The sequence below is a fragment of the Scyliorhinus torazame genome, chromosome 20 (assembly GCF_047496885.1).
Source record: "Scyliorhinus torazame isolate Kashiwa2021f chromosome 20, sScyTor2.1, whole genome shotgun sequence".
NCBI lineage: Eukaryota > Metazoa > Chordata > Chondrichthyes > Carcharhiniformes > Scyliorhinidae > Scyliorhinus > Scyliorhinus torazame.
Window position 1 is genome coordinate 4,510,091 of NC_092726.1, and position 16,349 is coordinate 4,526,439.

General features: G+C 51.6%; 1 protein-coding gene across 1 annotated transcript in view; it reads left to right on the forward strand.

Moving 5' to 3' along the window:
• The window catches only part of LOC140397067 (aspartate aminotransferase, cytoplasmic-like), a gene marked incomplete at its 5' end in the record, with an annotated part of 47,596 nt that overhangs the window by 16,149 nt on the left and 15,098 nt on the right, over nucleotides 1-16,349 (forward strand). Inside the window, 4 exons of the mRNA XM_072486099.1 lie at nucleotides 5,557-5,680; nucleotides 11,324-11,436; nucleotides 12,797-12,901; nucleotides 16,085-16,235. Coding sequence (XP_072342200.1) covers nucleotides 5,557-5,680; nucleotides 11,324-11,436; nucleotides 12,797-12,901; nucleotides 16,085-16,235 — 493 coding nt within the window. The remainder of the gene's footprint in view (nucleotides 1-5,556; nucleotides 5,681-11,323; nucleotides 11,437-12,796; nucleotides 12,902-16,084; nucleotides 16,236-16,349) is intronic.

A 16,349-nucleotide genomic window follows, 5' to 3' on the forward strand; every position in this document is an offset into this window, starting at 1 on the left:
CTCCTTGCACGTTAGGAAGGCAGTGCAGGTGTCCCCTGCGGTCATCTCCCTGCAAAACAGATATACCATTTTGGATACTGTTGAGGGAGATGCTCACCAGGGGAAGGCAGCAGCAGCCAGGTTCATGGCACCGTGGCTGGCTCTGCTGCGCAGCTGGGCAGGAAGAAGAATGGCAGGGCTATAGTGATAGGGGACTCAATCGTAAGGGGAATAGACAGGCGGTTCTGCGGACGCAATCGAGACTCCAGGATGGTATGTTGCCTCCCTGGTGCAAGGGTCAAGGATGTCTCGGAGCGGCTGCAGGACATTCTGGGGTTGGGGGGGGGGGGGGGGTGAACAGCCAGCTGTCGTGGTGCACATAGGCACCAACGATATAGATACAAAACAGGACAAGGTCCTACAAGCTGAATTCAGGGAGTTAGGAGTTAAACTAAAAAGTAGGACCTCAAAGGTAGTAATCTTAGGATTGCTACCAGTGCCACGAGCTAGTCAGAGTAGGACCGTCAGGATAGAGAGGATGAATGCGTGGCTCGAGAGATGGTGCAAGAGGGAGGGATTCAAATTCCTGGGGCATTGGAACCGGTTCTGGGGGAGGTGGGACCAGTACAAACCGGACGGTCTGCACCTGGTCAGGACTGGAACCAATGTCCTAGGGGGGGGGGTTTGCTAGAGCTGTTGGGGAGAGTTTAAACTAATGTGGCAGGGGGATGGGAACCGATGCAGGAAGTTGGAAGGTAGTAAAACAGGGACAGAAATAAAAGGCAGTAAGGGGGAAAGTGTAAGGCAGAGAAGCCATAGTCAAAAATCAAAAAGGGCAACAGTACAAGGTACAGTGACTGAGGGGAGCTCAGTGAATAGGACCAGGAATACTAAAAGGAATAAAACGGGAAGTGAAAACATTAATGGTAAGCGACGCGGCAGGTTGTTACAGGAAGATATGGGTTCAACGACAAGGAAAATTAGGAGAAAGTTTAAGAGGAAATATAACTTAGGAGAGGTTACTGATCGAGGTGTTAAGATTCAGAACAGAGGTATAAAAACCAACATAAGTGTACTTTACCTGAATGCTCGTCGTATTCGGAATAAGGTAAATGAGTTGATGGTGCAAATCATCGTGAATGACTATGATTTAGTGGCCATTACTGAAACATGGTTAAAGGATGGTCACGACTGGGAGTTAAATATCCGAGGGTATCAAACTTTTTGGAAGGACAGAGTGGATGGTAAGGGAGGTGGTGTAGCTCTGTTATTTAAGGATGACATCCGGGCAACAGTAAGGGATGACATCGGTGCTATGGAGGATAAGGTTGAATCCATTTGGGTGGAAATCAGGAATAGTAAGGTGAAAAAGTCACTGATAAGAGTAGTCTATAGGCCACCAAATAGTAACATTATGGTGGGGCAGGCAATAAACAAAGAAATAACAGATGCATGTAGAAATGGTACAGCAGTTATCATGGGGGATTTTAATCTACATGTCGATTGGTTTAACCAGGTCGGTCAAGGCAGCCTTGAATTTCATGGAATTTCATAGAATTTACAGTGCAGAAGGAGGCCATTCGGCCCATCGAGTCTGCACCGGCTCTTGGAAAGAGCACCCTACCCAAGGTCCACACCTCCACCCTATCCCCATAACCCAGTAACCCCACCCAACATTAAGGGCAATTTTGGACATGAAGGGCGATTTAGCATGGCCAATCCACCTAACCTGCACATCTTTGGACCGTGGGAGGAAACCGGAGCACCCGGAGGAAACCCACGCAAACACGGGGAGACCGTGCAGACTCCGCACAGACAGTGACCCAAGCCGGGAATCGAACCCGGGACCCTGGAGCTGTGAAGCAATTGTGCTATCCACAATGCTACCGTGCTGCCCTGAGGAGGAGTTTATAGAATGTATCCGCGATAGTTTCCGAGAACAGTATGTGATGGAACCTACGAGGGAACAAGCGGTCCAAGATCTGGTCCTGTGTAATGAGACAGGATTGATTCAGGATCTCATAGTTAGGGATCCTCTCAGAAGGAGCGATCACAATATGGTGGAATTTAAAATACAGATGGAGGGTGAGAAGATAAAATCAAGCACCAGTGTTTTGCGCTTAAACAAAGGAGATTACAATGGGATGAGAGAAGAACTAGCTAAGGTAGACTGGAAGCAAAGACTTTATGGTGAAACAGTTGAGGAACAGTGGAGAACCTTCCAAGTGATTTTTCACAGTGCTCAGCAAAGGTTTATACCAACAAAAAGGAAGGATGGTAGAAAAATGGAAAATCGACCGTGGATATCTAAGGAAATAAGGGAGGGTATCAAATTGAAGGGAAAAGCATACAAAGTAGCAAAGATTAGTGGGAGACTAGAGGACTGGGAACTCTTTAGGGGGCAACAGAAAGCTACTAAAAAAGCTATAAAGAAGAGTAAGATAGATTATGAGAGTAAACTTGCTCAGAATATAAAAACAGATAGTAAAAGTTTCTACAAATACATAAAACAAAAAAGAGTGGCTAAGGTAAATATTGGTCCTTTAGAGGATGAGAAGGGCGATTTAATAATGGGAGATGAGGAAATGGCTGAGGAACTGAACAGGTTTTTTGGGTCAGTCTTCACAGTGGAAGACACAAATAACATGCCAGTGACTGATGGAAATGAGGCAATGACAGGTGAGGACATTGAGAGGATTGTTATCACCAAGGAGGTAGTGATGGGCAAGCTAATGGGGCTAAAGGTAGACAAGTCTCCTGGCCCTGATGGAATGCATCCCAAAGTGCTAAAAGAGATGGCTAGGGAAATTGCAAATGCACTAGTGATAATTTACCAAAATTCACTAGACTCTGGGGTGGTCCTGGCGGATTGGAAATTAGCAAACGTGACACCACTGTTTAAAAAAGGAGGTAGACAGAAAGCGGGTAATTATAGGCCAGTGAGCTTAACTTCGGTAGTAGGGAAGATGCTGGAATCTATCATCAAGGAAGAAATAGCGAGGCATCTGTATGGAAATTGTCCCATTGGGCAGACACAGCATGGGTTCATAAAGGGCAGGTCGTGCCTAACTAATTTAGTGGAATTTTTTGAGGACATTACCAGTGCGGTAGATAACGGGGAGCCAATGGATGTGGTATATCTGGATTTCCAGAAAGTCTTTGACAAGGTGCCACACAAAAGGTTACTGCATAAGATAAAGATGCATGGCATTAAGGGGAAAGTAGGAGCATGGATAGAGGATTGGTTAATTAATAGAAAGCAAAGAGTGGGGATTAATGGGTGTTTCTCTGGTTGGCAATCAGTAGCTAGTGGTGTCCCTCAGGGATCAGTGTTGGGCCCACAACTGTTCACAATTTACATAGATGATTTGGAGTTGGGGACCAAGGGCAATGTGTCCAAGTTTGCAGACGACACTAAGATAAGTGGTAAAGCAAAAAGTGCAGAGGATACTGGAAGTCTGCAGAGGGATTTGGATAGACTAAGTGAATGGGCTAGGCTCTGGCAGATGGAATACAATGTTGACAAATGTGAGGTTATCCATTTTGGTAGGAATAACAGCAAAAGGGATTATTATTTAAATGATAAAATATTAAAACATGCTGCTGTGCAGAGAGACCTGGGTGTGCTAGTGCATGAGTCGCAAAAAGTTGGTTTACAGGTGCAACAGGTGATTAAGAAGGCAAATGGAATTTTGTCCTTCATTGCTAGAGGGATGGAGTTTAAGACTCGGGAGGTTATGCTGCAATTGTATAAGGTGTTAGTGAGGCCACACCTGGAGTATTGTGTTCAGTTTTGGTCTCCTTACTTGAGAAAGGACGTACTGGTACTGGAGGGTGTGCAGAGGAGATTCACTAGTTTAATCCCAGACCTGAAAGGGTTGGATTACGAGGAGAGGTTGAGTAGACTGGGACTGTACTCGTTGGAATTTAGAAGGATGAGGGGGGATTTTATAGAAACATATAAAATGATGAAGGGAATAGATAGGATAGATGCGGGCAGGTTGTTTCCACTGGCGGGTGAAAGCAGAACTAGGGGGCATAGCCTCAAAATAAGGGGAAGTAGATTTAGGACTGAGTTTAGGAGGAACTTCTTCACCCAAAGGGTTGTGAATCTATGGAAATCCTTGCCCAGTGAAGCAGTTGAGGCTCCTTCATTAAATGTTTTTAAGATAAAGATAGATAGTTTTTTGAAGAATAAAGGGATTAAGGGTTATGGTGTTCGGGCCGGAAAGTGGAGCTGAGTCCACAAAAGATCAGCCATGATCTCATTGAATGGTGGAGCAGGCTCGAGGGGCCAGATGGCCTACTCCTGCTCCTTGTTCTTATGTTCCCCTCTCCTAACTTACGGCCATTCAGATAATAATCTGCCTTCTCGTTTTTGCGACCAAAGTGGATAATCTCACAATTATCCACAATTTTACAGCACCTGCCATTCATGTGTCCACTCACTCAACTTGTCCAAATCACACTGAAGCATCTCTGTATACTCCTCACAGCTCACCCTCCCACCCAACTTGGTGTCATCTGCAAATTTGGAAATGTTTAATTTGGTTCCCTCGTCTAAATCATGAAAAATATAATGTCTACAGTTAGAGTCCCAGCACCGATCCCTCTGGTACCCCACTAGTCACTACCTGCCAATTTGAAAAGGATGTTAATTTGTACTCTTTTTTTTCCCTGTCTGCAAACCAGTTTTCTATCTATCTCAATGCACTGCCCCCAATGCCACACGCTTTAATTTTACACACTAATCGTTTGTGTGGGACTTTGTCGAAAGCTTCCTGAAAGTCCAAACACACCACATCCACTGGCTCCCCCTCATCAACTCCGCCAACCAAAAACAAAGACTTCTCAAATTCACAACAGCTTTCCCCTCACATTTCTCCCCATGTTTGAAACAAGACAGTCCCGAAGCTCGGTTCGAATTGAGAAGTGTTGTGCGGTGGGGTCCCTGGGTTTACGCAGGGGCAGGTCATGTCCTCAGTCACCCTGCGTCCAAACACTCCAGAATTCCCACCCAATCACTCTCCCCCTCTCCGAAGACGCTCCTCAAACCCACCGCTTTCAGCAAACCACATTTTTCTGATGGCTTCTCCAAAGCTGGATGAGGTGACGGCACACCAGCAACTTCAGTTGGGTGATGCACAGGCACCAGGCGAACGTTCTCAGGTTTCAGGTTCAAATCCCACCTCGGAAACCGATGGGAATTAAAATTCAGTGAATAACTCTCCAAAATAGCGATGGTCGTCAAAACCCATTCAGTTCACTAATGCCTCTTTCGGGAAGGAAATCTACCGTCCTCACCCGGTCCGGCCCACATTTTACTCCCGACCCACACAGCGATGTGGGAGATTCTTAACTGCGCCCCACCCCGCCCCCACCCCCGCTCTGAAATTGACACACTCGGTTTGGGGGCAAGCAGGGATGGGCGAGAAACGCTGGCCTTCCGGCCATGCACACTCCAACTTGGGGAGGTGCGTCCAGTGGGCGCTGAGTGACACAGTAACAAGCAGGGAACAGGGAAATGAATGTGAGATTGCTAACCGTCCTCTTCTCAATAACTGCCCTCTCGCTCAGGCTGACAGCATACAAACACCCGGAGGCATTGGAGCGTTATGCATGGGTGCACAATTCCTCAAGCGGTGGTACACCATTACTCATCCCAAGCCAGTTGCCATCTACGTCTCGTCCCCTTCATGGAGTGAGTGCTTCTGTCATTAAATGCTGCAGTTGATGTTGATGATTAAGTTGTCTCTTCAGTGTCATGTGAGAGTACCTTTAAGAAATGGGTGTTTATAAATGGGTGTGTATATAAATATCTGTAGTGAGAGTACCTTTAAGAAATGGGTGTTTATTACTGCAGTGATGTCAGAGAGTGGGTGGAGCTGGGCTGTCTGTCAGCTTTTTACTTTTTTAGGCTGTTTGCTGCAGGGTGTGTGTTAGTTTTGTTTTCAGTGTTGGAGTTGAAGCCAGACGGAGCAGCTGTACTGCTGTTCTCTCTGCCATGAAAAGACTATCTCTTGATCATTTGGTGAATTCAGAATTATAAATGTTCTCAGTCGTGAAGTTAAGCCTGATGCCTTTCTGTTTTGAAGGTTTTTAAAGTCTTCTGGATGTTAAAAGCACAGCTTAAGCATTACTTAGTGTTGTATTCTTTGTGGGTTGTATTTGAATTGATGGTTGCTAAGTTCACTGTATGTTTCAAAAGGGTTAACTTGAGTTCATAGAATAAACATTGTTTTGCTTTAAAAATACTTTTCCATTTCTGCTGTCCCACACCTGTAGAGTGGGCCGTGTGCTCCCCATACCACAATCTATTAAAAGTTGTGGGTCAGGTGACCTCCATGATACACTTTGGGGTTCTCGAAACCCTGGCCCATTACATCAGACATGCACAGTCAGCTGGACTGCGTTAAGAATTGTTCGACCCTCTGCATTTCTGCCGAGGAATGTGGATTTTGTCCTTCTCATTCCATCGGGAGACACAATTGCTTCAGATTCTTTGCAAAATTTATCCCCTATTTGCACAATCACTGGTGCTGTCAGAGGGTCAGTACTGAGGGAGTGCCGCACTGTCAGAGGGTCAGTACTGAGGGAGTGCTGCACTGTCAGAGGGTCAGTACTGAGGGAGTGCCGCACTGTCAGAGCGTCAGTACTGAGGGAGTGCCGCACTGTCAGAGGGTCAGTACTGAGGGAGTGCTGCACTGTCAGAGGGTCAGTACTGAGGGAGTGCCGCGCTGTCAGAGGGTCAGTACTGAGGGAGTGCCGCACTGTCAGAGGGTCAGTACTGAGGGAGTGCTGCACTGTCAGAGGGTCAGTACTGAGGGAGTGCCGCACTGTCAGAGCGTCAGTACTGAGGGAGTGCCGCACTGTCAGAGGGTCAGTACTGAGGGAGTGCCGCACTGTCAGAGGGTCAGTACTGAGGGAGTGCCGCACTGTCAGAGGGTCAGTACTGAGGGAGCGCCGCACTGTCAGAGGGTCAGTACTGAGGGAGTGCTGCACTGTCAGAGGGTCAGTGCTGAGGGAGCGCAGCACTGTCAGAGGGTCAGTACTGAGGGAGTGCTGCACTGTCAGAGGGTCAGTACTGAGGGAGTGCTGCACTGTCAGAGGGTCAGTACTGAGGGAGTGCCGCACTGTCAGAGGGTCAGTGCTGAGGGAGTGCCGCACTGTCAGAGGGACAGTACTGAGGGAGTGCTGCACTGTCAGAGGGTCAGTACTGAGGGAGTGCCGCACTGTCAGAGGGTCAGTACTGAGGGAGTGCCGCACTGTCAGAGGGTCAGTACTGAGGGAGAGCCGCGCTGTCAGAGGGTCAGTACTGAGGGAGTGCTGCACTGTCAGAGGGTCAGTGCTGAGGGAGTGCTGCACTGTCAGAGGGTCAGTACTGAGGGAGTGCTGCACTGTCAGAGGGTCAGTACTGAGGGAGTGCCTCACTGTCAGAGGGTCAGTACTGAGGGAGCGCCGCACTGTCAGAGGGTCAGTACTGAGGGAGCGCCGCACTGTCAGAGGGTCAGTACTGAGGGAGTGCCGTACTGTCAGAGGGTCAGTACTGAGGGAGTGCTGCACTGTCAGAGGGTCAGTACTGAGGGAGTGCCGCACTGTCAGAGGGTCAGTACTGAGGGAGTGCTACTGTCAGAGGGTCAGTACTGAGGGAGTGCCGCACTGTCAGAGGGTCAGTACTGAGGGAGTGCCGCACTGTCAGAGGGTCAGTACTGAGGGAGTGCCGCACTGTCAGAGGGTCAGTACTGAGGGAGCGCCGCACTGTCAGAGGGTCAGTACTGAGGGAGTGCTGCACTGTCAGAGGGTCAGTGCTGAGGGAGCGCAGCACTGTCAGAGGGTCAGTACTGAGGGAGTGCTGCACTGTCAGAGGGTCAGTACTGAGGGAGTGCTGCACTGTCAGAGGGTCAGTACTGAGGGAGTGCCGCACTGTCAGAGGGTCAGTGCTGAGGGAGTGCCGCACTGTCAGAGGGACAGTACTGAGGGAGTGCCGCACTGTCAGAGGGTCAGTACTGAGGGAGTGCCGCACTGTCAGAGGGTCAGTACTGAGGGAGTGCCGCACTGTCAGAGGGTCAGTACTGAGGGAGAGCCGCGCTGTCAGAGGGTCAGTACTGAGGGAGTGCTGCACTGTCAGAGGGTCAGTGCTGAGGGAGTGCTGCACTGTCAGAGGGTCAGTACTGAGGGAGTGCTGCACTGTCAGAGGGTCAGTACTGAGGGAGTGCCTCACTGTCAGAGGGTCAGTACTGAGGGAGCGCCGCACTGTCAGAGGGTCAGTACTGAGGGAGCGCCGCACTGTCAGAGGGTCAGTACTGAGGGAGTGCCGTACTGTCAGAGGGTCAGTACTGAGGGAGTGCTGCACTGTCAGAGGGTCAGTACTGAGGGAGTGCCGCACTGTCAGAGGGTCAGTACTGAGGGAGTGCTACTGTCAGAGGGTCAGTACTGAGGGAGTGCCGCACTGTCAGAGGGTCAGTACTGAGGGAGTGCCGCACTGTCAGAGGGTCAGTACTGAGGGAGTGCTACTGTCAGAGGGTCAGTACTGAGGGAGTGCTGCACTGTCAGAGGGTCAGTACTGAGGGAGTGCTGCACTGTCAGAGGGTCAGTACTGAGGGAGTGCTGCACTGTCAGAGGGTCAGTGCTGAGGGAGTGCTGCACTGTCAGAGGGTCAGTACTGAGGGAGTGCCGCACTGTCAGAGGGTCAGTACTGAGGGAGTGCTGCACTGTCAGAGTCAGTACTGAGGGAGTGCCTCACTGTCAGAGGGTCAGTACTGAGGGAGTGCTGCACTGTCAGAGGGTCAGTACTGAGGGAGTGCCGTACTGTCAGAGGGTCAGTACTGAGGGAGTGCTGCACTGTCAGAGGGTCAGTACTGAGGGAGTGCCGCACTGTCAGAGGGTCAGTACTGAGGGAGTGCTACTGTCAGAGGGTCAGTACTGAGGGAGTGCCGCACTGTCAGAGGGTCAGTACTGAGGGAGTGCTACTGTCAGAGGGTCAGTACTGAGGGAGTGCTGCACTGTCAGAGGGTCAGTACTGAGGGAGTGCTGCACTGTCAGAGGGTCAGTACTGAGGGAGTGCTGCACTGTCAGAGGGTCAGTGCTGAGGGAGTGCTGCACTGTCAGAGGGTCAGTACTGAGGGAGTGCCGCACTGTCAGAGGGTCAGTACTGAGGGAGTGCTGCACTGTCAGAGGGTCAGTACTGAGGGAGTGCTGCACTGTCAGAGGGTCAGTACTGAGGGAGCGCCGCACTGTCAGAGGGTCAGTACTGAGGGAGTGCCGCACTGTCAGAGGGTCAGTGCTGAGGGAGTGCTGCACTGTCAGAGAGTCAGTACTGAGGGAGTGCCGCACTGTCAGAAGGTCAGTACTGAGGGAGTGCTGCACTGTCAGAGGGTCAGTACTGAGGGAGTGCTGCACTGTCAGAGGGTCAGTACTGAGGGAGTGCTGCACTGTCAGAGGGTCAGTACTGAGGGAGTGCCGCACTGTCAGAGGGTCAGTGCTGAGGGAGTGCCGCACTGTCAGAGGGACAGTACTGAGGGAGTGCCGCACTGTCAGAGGGTCAGTACTGAGGGAGTGCCGCACTGTCAGAGGGTCAGTACTGAGGGAGTGCCGCACTGTCAGAGGGTCAGTACTGAGGGAGAGCCGCGCTGTCAGAGGGTCAGTACTGAGGGAGTGCTGCACTGTCAGAGGGTCAGTGCTGAGGGAGTGCTGCACTGTCAGAGGGTCAGTACTGAGGGAGTGCTGCACTGTCAGAGGGTCAGTACTGAGGGAGTGCCTCACTGTCAGAGGGTCAGTACTGAGGGAGCGCCGCACTGTCAGAGGGTCAGTACTGAGGGAGCGCCGCACTGTCAGAGGGTCAGTACTGAGGGAGTGCCGTACTGTCAGAGGGTCAGTACTGAGGGAGTGCTGCACTGTCAGAGGGTCAGTACTGAGGGAGTGCCGCACTGTCAGAGGGTCAGTACTGAGGGAGTGCTACTGTCAGAGGGTCAGTACTGAGGGAGTGCCGCACTGTCAGAGGGTCAGTACTGAGGGAGTGCCGCACTGTCAGAGGGTCAGTACTGAGGGAGTGCTACTGTCAGAGGGTCAGTACTGAGGGAGTGCTGCACTGTCAGAGGGTCAGTACTGAGGGAGTGCTGCACTGTCAGAGGGTCAGTGCTGAGGGAGTGCTGCACTGTCAGAGGGTCAGTACTGAGGGAGTGCCGCACTGTCAGAGGGTCAGTACTGAGGGAGTGCTGCACTGTCAGAGTCAGTACTGAGGGAGTGCCTCACTGTCAGAGGGTCAGTACTGAGGGAGTGCTGCACTGTCAGAGGGTCAGTACTGAGGGAGTGCCGTACTGTCAGAGGGTCAGTACTGAGGGAGTGCCGCACTTTCAGAGGGTCAGTACTGAGGGAGTGCTACTGTCAGAGGGTCAGTACTGAGGGAGTGCCGCACTGTCAGAGGGTCAGTACTGAGGGAGTGCTACTGTCAGAGGGTCAGTACTGAGGGAGTGCTGCACTGTCAGAGGGTCAGTACTGAGGGAGTGCTGCACTGTCAGAGGGTCAGTACTGAGGGAGTGCCGCACTGTCAGAGGGTCAGTGCTGAGGGAGTGCTGCACTGTCAGAGGGTCAGTACTGAGGGAGTGCTGCACTGTCAGAGGGTCAGTACTGAGGGAGTGCCGCACTGTCAGAGGGTCAGTACTGACGGAGTGCCGCACTGTCAGAGGGTCAGTACTGAGGGAGTGCCGCACTGTCAGAGGGTCAGTACTGAGGGAGTGCTGCAGTGTCAGAGGGTCAGTACTGAGGGAGTGCTGCACTGTCGGAGGTGCGATCTTTCAGTTCATTCTTTAACCCAAACACCCCAGTCTTTCCCCTCCTGTGGATGTACAAGATATCACAAGACAAATCGGATGAGGAGGGTAGCTCTCTGCAGGGTCCTGGCCAACATTCATCCCTCAGGTATCAGCACAGATTCTCCAGCCTGTATCTCAGCGCTGATTGTGACATATCATCCCGCCTTACAGCAGCAATTAAACCTCAAACAACCTCATTGACGGGAAAGGAATTGGGGAATATTCCCAGGTTGGGCAGGGCGCTATTTAAATGCGAGGTGACTCTTTCCTTTTTGGGAAATACATTCTTCCTGCTCGCCTGGCTACCCCAATGTATGTACCGATCATGCTCTCCAAGCACACTTGTGCCCAGCCGTGTGAGGGTCCAGAATGCCAGGCTTCAGACCATTTGGATGGGGTCGAGAGTCCCCCAGCCTCGTGACACTTTGGACACGTTGAATTGGGCGCCATGGCCTCACCCGGCTGAGTTGGGGGGAGAGGTTGTGTTAAATCCGAGTGGTCATAAGCTTTGTCTGTCTTCTCTTTCCTGACAGAGACCCACACGATTGCCTTCCATGCAGCTGGCTTCAAGGACGTCTTTCAGTATCATTACTGGGACAGTGTGAACCTGTGCCTGGCCATTCAGCAGTGGCTCGAAGACCTGGAGGTATCTTGGACCAGACGGTGATCAAAGCTGTCCTGTAACGTCACAGGGTGGGCTCCGACTGGGTTTTATTTTGGGCACAGGTCTCCCACTGACCACGCGCCTTGTGGGTCGGAGGGTGTGGCGTCGGAGTGAATCAGGAATTCAGATGTGGCCAATAAAGTGGGGAGGCATCCTAGCTCAGAACCCACTGGAGTGAGCAGACCCCACTCGTTCCATCTCTCACCAAACTCCCTCCAGCCCAAACGATTCCTGTCCAGCACTAACCACTGAGTAGCTAGCAGGACAGCGGAATGGGATCTCCCTGTGTCTCCACACAGTGGGGGGTTGACAGTGCAGGAACATTAATCCGCTTGTGAAAGGGCTCCTTGTGCTGTGTAATGCTAGCCCTCACTTGCTGCGGTTAATTGGCCAGTGGTATGCACAGGCAGTGGCTCAGCGGAGGGAAGCTCCCCTTCTCACCGCGTTCACAGCCGTGTGGTACAAAAAACCCCGAGGCTTGGGGGGGCCATCCATGATTCACACCCTCCCTCTCGGTGCACACTAAGTTAGACCCGTCAGCTGATTGTACATGGGCTTGGGGTGTACATGGGCTTGGCGTGTATCTGGGCTTGGCGTGTACATGGGCTTGGCATGTACATGGGCTTGGCGTGTACATGGGCTTGGCGTGTACATGGGCTTGGCGTGTACATGGGCTTGGCGGGTACCTGGGCTTGGGGTGTATATGGGCTTGGCGTGTATCTGGGCTTGGGGTGTACATGGGCTTGGCGTGTACCTGGGCTTGGCGTGTACATGGGCTTGGCGTGTACATGGGCTTGGCGTGTACATGGGCTTGGCGTGTACATGGGCTTGGGGTATACATGGACTTGGGGTGTACCTGGGCTTGGGGTGTACCTGGGCTTGGCGTGTACATGGGCTTGGCGTGTACATGGGCTTGGCGTGTATCTGGGCTTGGGGTGTACATGGGCTTGGCGTGTACCTGGGCTTGGGGTCTACATGGGCTTGGCGTGTATCTGGGCTTGGGGTACATGGGCTTGGCGTGTATCTGGGCTTGGGGTGTACATGGGCTTGGCGTGTACCTGGGCTTGGGGTCTACATGGGCTTGGCGTGTATCTGGGCTTGGGGTACATGGGCTTGGCGTGTATCTGGGCTTGGGGTCGCACATTGAATGATTTGCGAAAGACATGGTGATGGTGGAGGGGTGAGGGGTGAAGGGTGGGGTGGTGGTTCCCTCAATGAAGAATGATTTGGCATGAAGGAGGGGCGGGGAGAATGGGAGGGGGGGGGGCCGTTGGCTTTTGTGATTCAAAAGGGTAAAGGACTTGTGTTTCCATCTGCAAGTCACCATCTGCTCCTTCTCCAGAACGCACCGGAACATTCCATCGTGGTGTTCCACATTGCAGCCCATTGGCCGACCGCGATGGATCCAACGCCGACCGAGTGGAAGCAGATCGCAGAGGTCATGAAGGTGAGGAGTGGGGGAGGGGGGGGGGCTGTGACTCAGGGGGCAGCACCCCCACCACCCAGTCACAAGGTCGTGGGTTCAAGTCGCACTCCACGGGCTGGGGTATTAAAATCAAATCAGTGCGGGGTCGGAGGGAGCGCCCCCCCCCCCCCCCCCCCGCCAAGCAGGTCGGACTCCGCGCTCCCTGTCCCCTCTCGGGGCGAGTCACGGTTGGGGCAGGGTCAGAGGGGGTTCCCCCTGCGGTCTGCGGACCGGAATTGCTGAAGCAGATGACCAGGTCATTCACACCTTGCTGTTGGTCAGAGCTCGCTGTGCGTTCATTGGCTGCCACGTTTCCCGTGTTCCAAGTGACTGAACGTCAAAGGTTCGTGATTGGTTGTAAAGTGACTCGGGGAGGGGGGGGGGGGTTCCCGAGTTTGTGCCAGGCATGATGACCGTTAGATCCCACTGGCAGGTCGTATCTAACATCACAACCCTTTGGCTTTTCGCAGCGGGCACAGTAGTGACCGGACCGACCAGCCCAGAACGTAATGTCTAATGCTGGGTGTGATTGCGCAATGGGACAGCACTTGCTGAACAATCCCAAGGGTGCTCAGAATCACACTAAACAATCAATTCAGAATGATCGGTCAAGCTCACAGTGTAGCTCACTTATACATTTTCAAGGCTCCATATACTCACCTGCAGGGAGCTGCCCTCTGCAGGCAAAAGGAACACGTCCAGGCTTTGTGCCATTTTTTAAACTGAGCAACAGTGCGGGGGACAATCATTCTCTGGTCCATTCTTCATGGTAATCCCTCAACCCATCATAACTCACTGGCTAACCCATCAGCACTTCCTTTCTCAGACAGTAACAATTGTTGCTCCCTTAAACACTTCTAGAACATAGAACATTACAGCGCAGTACAGGCCCTTTGGCCCTCGATGTTGCGCCGATCTGTGAAACCACTCTAAAGCCCATCTATACTATTCCCTTATCGTCCATATGTCTATCCAATGGCCATTTGAATGCCCGTAGTGTTGGCGAGTCCACTACTGTTGCAGGCAGGGAATTCCACACCTTTACTACTCTCTGAGTAAAGAACCTACCTCTGACATCTGTCCTATATCTATCTCCCCTCAATTTAAAGCTATGTCCCCTCGTGCAAGACATCACCATCCGAGGAAAAAGGCTCTCACTGTCCACCCTATCCAATCCTCTGATCATCTTGTATGCCTCAATTAAGTCACCTCTTAACCTTCTTCTCTCTAACGAAAACAGCCTCAGGTCCCTCAGCCTTTCCTCATAAGATCTTCCCTCCATACCAGGCAACATTCTGGTAAATCTCCTCTGCACCCTTTCCAATGCTTCCACATCCTTCCTATAATGCAGCGATAGAATTGCACCGAAAACTCCAAATGCGGCCGCACCAGAGTTTTGTACAGCTGCAACATGACCTCATGGCTCCGAAACTCAATCCCTCTACCAATAAAAGCTAACACACCGTATGCCTTCTTAACAACCCTCTCAGCCTGGGTGGCAACTTTCAGGGATCTATGTACATGGACACCGAGATCTCTCTGCTCATCCACATTGCCAAGAATCTTACCATTAGCCCAGTACTCTGTCTTCCTGTTATTCCTTCCAAAATGAATCACCTCACACTTTTCTGCATTAAACTCCATTTGCCACCTCTCAGCCCAGCGCTGCAGCTTATCTATGTCCCTCTGTAACTTGTAACATCCTTCCTCACTGTCCACAACTCCACCGACTTTAGTGTCATCTGCAAATTTACTCACCCATCCTTCTACGCCCTCCTCCAGGTCATTTATAAAAATGACAAACAGCAGTGGCCCCAAAACAGATCCTTGTGGTACACCACTAGTAACTGGACTTCAGTCTGAACATTTCCCTTCAACCACCACCGTTTGCCTTCTTCCAGCTAGCCAATTTCTGATCCAACCTGCTAAATCTCCCTGAATCCCATGCCTCCGTATTTTCTGCAGTAGGCTACCCTGGGGAACCTTATCAAACGCTTTACTGAAATCCATATCCACCACATCAACTGCTTCACCCTCATCCACCTGTTTGGTCACCTTCTCAAAGAACTCAATAAGGTTTGTGAGGCACGACCTACCCTTCACAAAACCGTGTTGACCATCTCTAATCAAATTATTCCTTTCCAGATGATTATACATCCTATCTCTTATAAACCTTTCCAAGATTTTGCCCACAACAGAAGTAAGGCTCACTGGTCTATAGTTACCGGGGTTGTCTCTCCTCCCCTTCTTGAACAAGGGGACAACACTTGCTATCCTCCAGTCTTCTGGCACTTGGCAGTCTTGAGGGTGTTCTGATGAGTGTAGGACGGAAAAGCTTCAACAGCTTGTCCCTTTTTATTCAGCAAAAGGTGCTATATGAATGCAACTCTTTCCATCGCGGTACGAGGGGAGTTATTGTTCTGTTACCAACCCCCACCCCAGTTTCTGTGTTCCTTCCCACAACGCTACTGGCAGCTCTCCTGTGACATTGCTCCTTGAGAGTTGGAGTGTGACACTAGCTCCAAGTCTGTGTTTCTCCCTGTTACCCGCAATTCCCTTCTTGATGGTTAACTCACAATAAATTGTCATTGAGCAAGACGGTGTCAGCGCTGCAGGATGGAGGCGTGATCGAGGAAACCACGTTGTGCCCAGAAACCGTGAGTGTTGACATGAGCGACAGAATGTTTACATACATTTTCGTTTCAAACTGACCACGCGGAAACCGCCCGCACCCTGGCGGTGTGCAATATTTGTGGGAATAGGCGTATAATTGGAACGGGAGGGGATTGCAGAACTCTGAGGTGCAGAGGGATCCAGGAGTCCTGGGACATGGGTCACAACAAATCAGAAAGGCTCCTTCCTATTCGCTGTGTCCACAGGGGCACAGATCTGTTTTGAGCGAGGGGTGCAGCTCGGGGGGGGAGGGAATGTGTGTGTGGGGGGGTGGGGGGGGAACTGCAGGGGGTAGGTGAGGGTTTTACACTCGAGGTGGAAGGGGAGACCACCTGAGGAAATCAACGGATGACCGAGTTGGGGGGGGGGGGGTGGATAGAGGATGAGAACGACTGATTTGCTCTAGAGGGCCAGCACGGACTCGACGGGCTGAATGGCCTCGGTGCGCACCTTGTCTGCAAGCTCTGATCCACTTTCCCTTTCTGGTTCCAGAGGAAGACACATTTCCCTTTCTTCTACGTCACGGCCCAGGGTCTCGCATCGGGAGATTTGAATAAAGACGCCTGGCCTATCCGGCACTTTGTCACAGAACGCTTCGAGCTCTTCTGCGCCCAGTCCTTCTCCAAGAACTTTGGATTGTACAGTAAGTTGCTGAGGCTGATTACTGGCAGGAGAGGTGGCGGCTTGTGGAGAACGGTTTGGTTGGGCCTGTACGCCTGGGAGTTTAGAAGCAGCAGAGGGGATCTTATTGAAACGC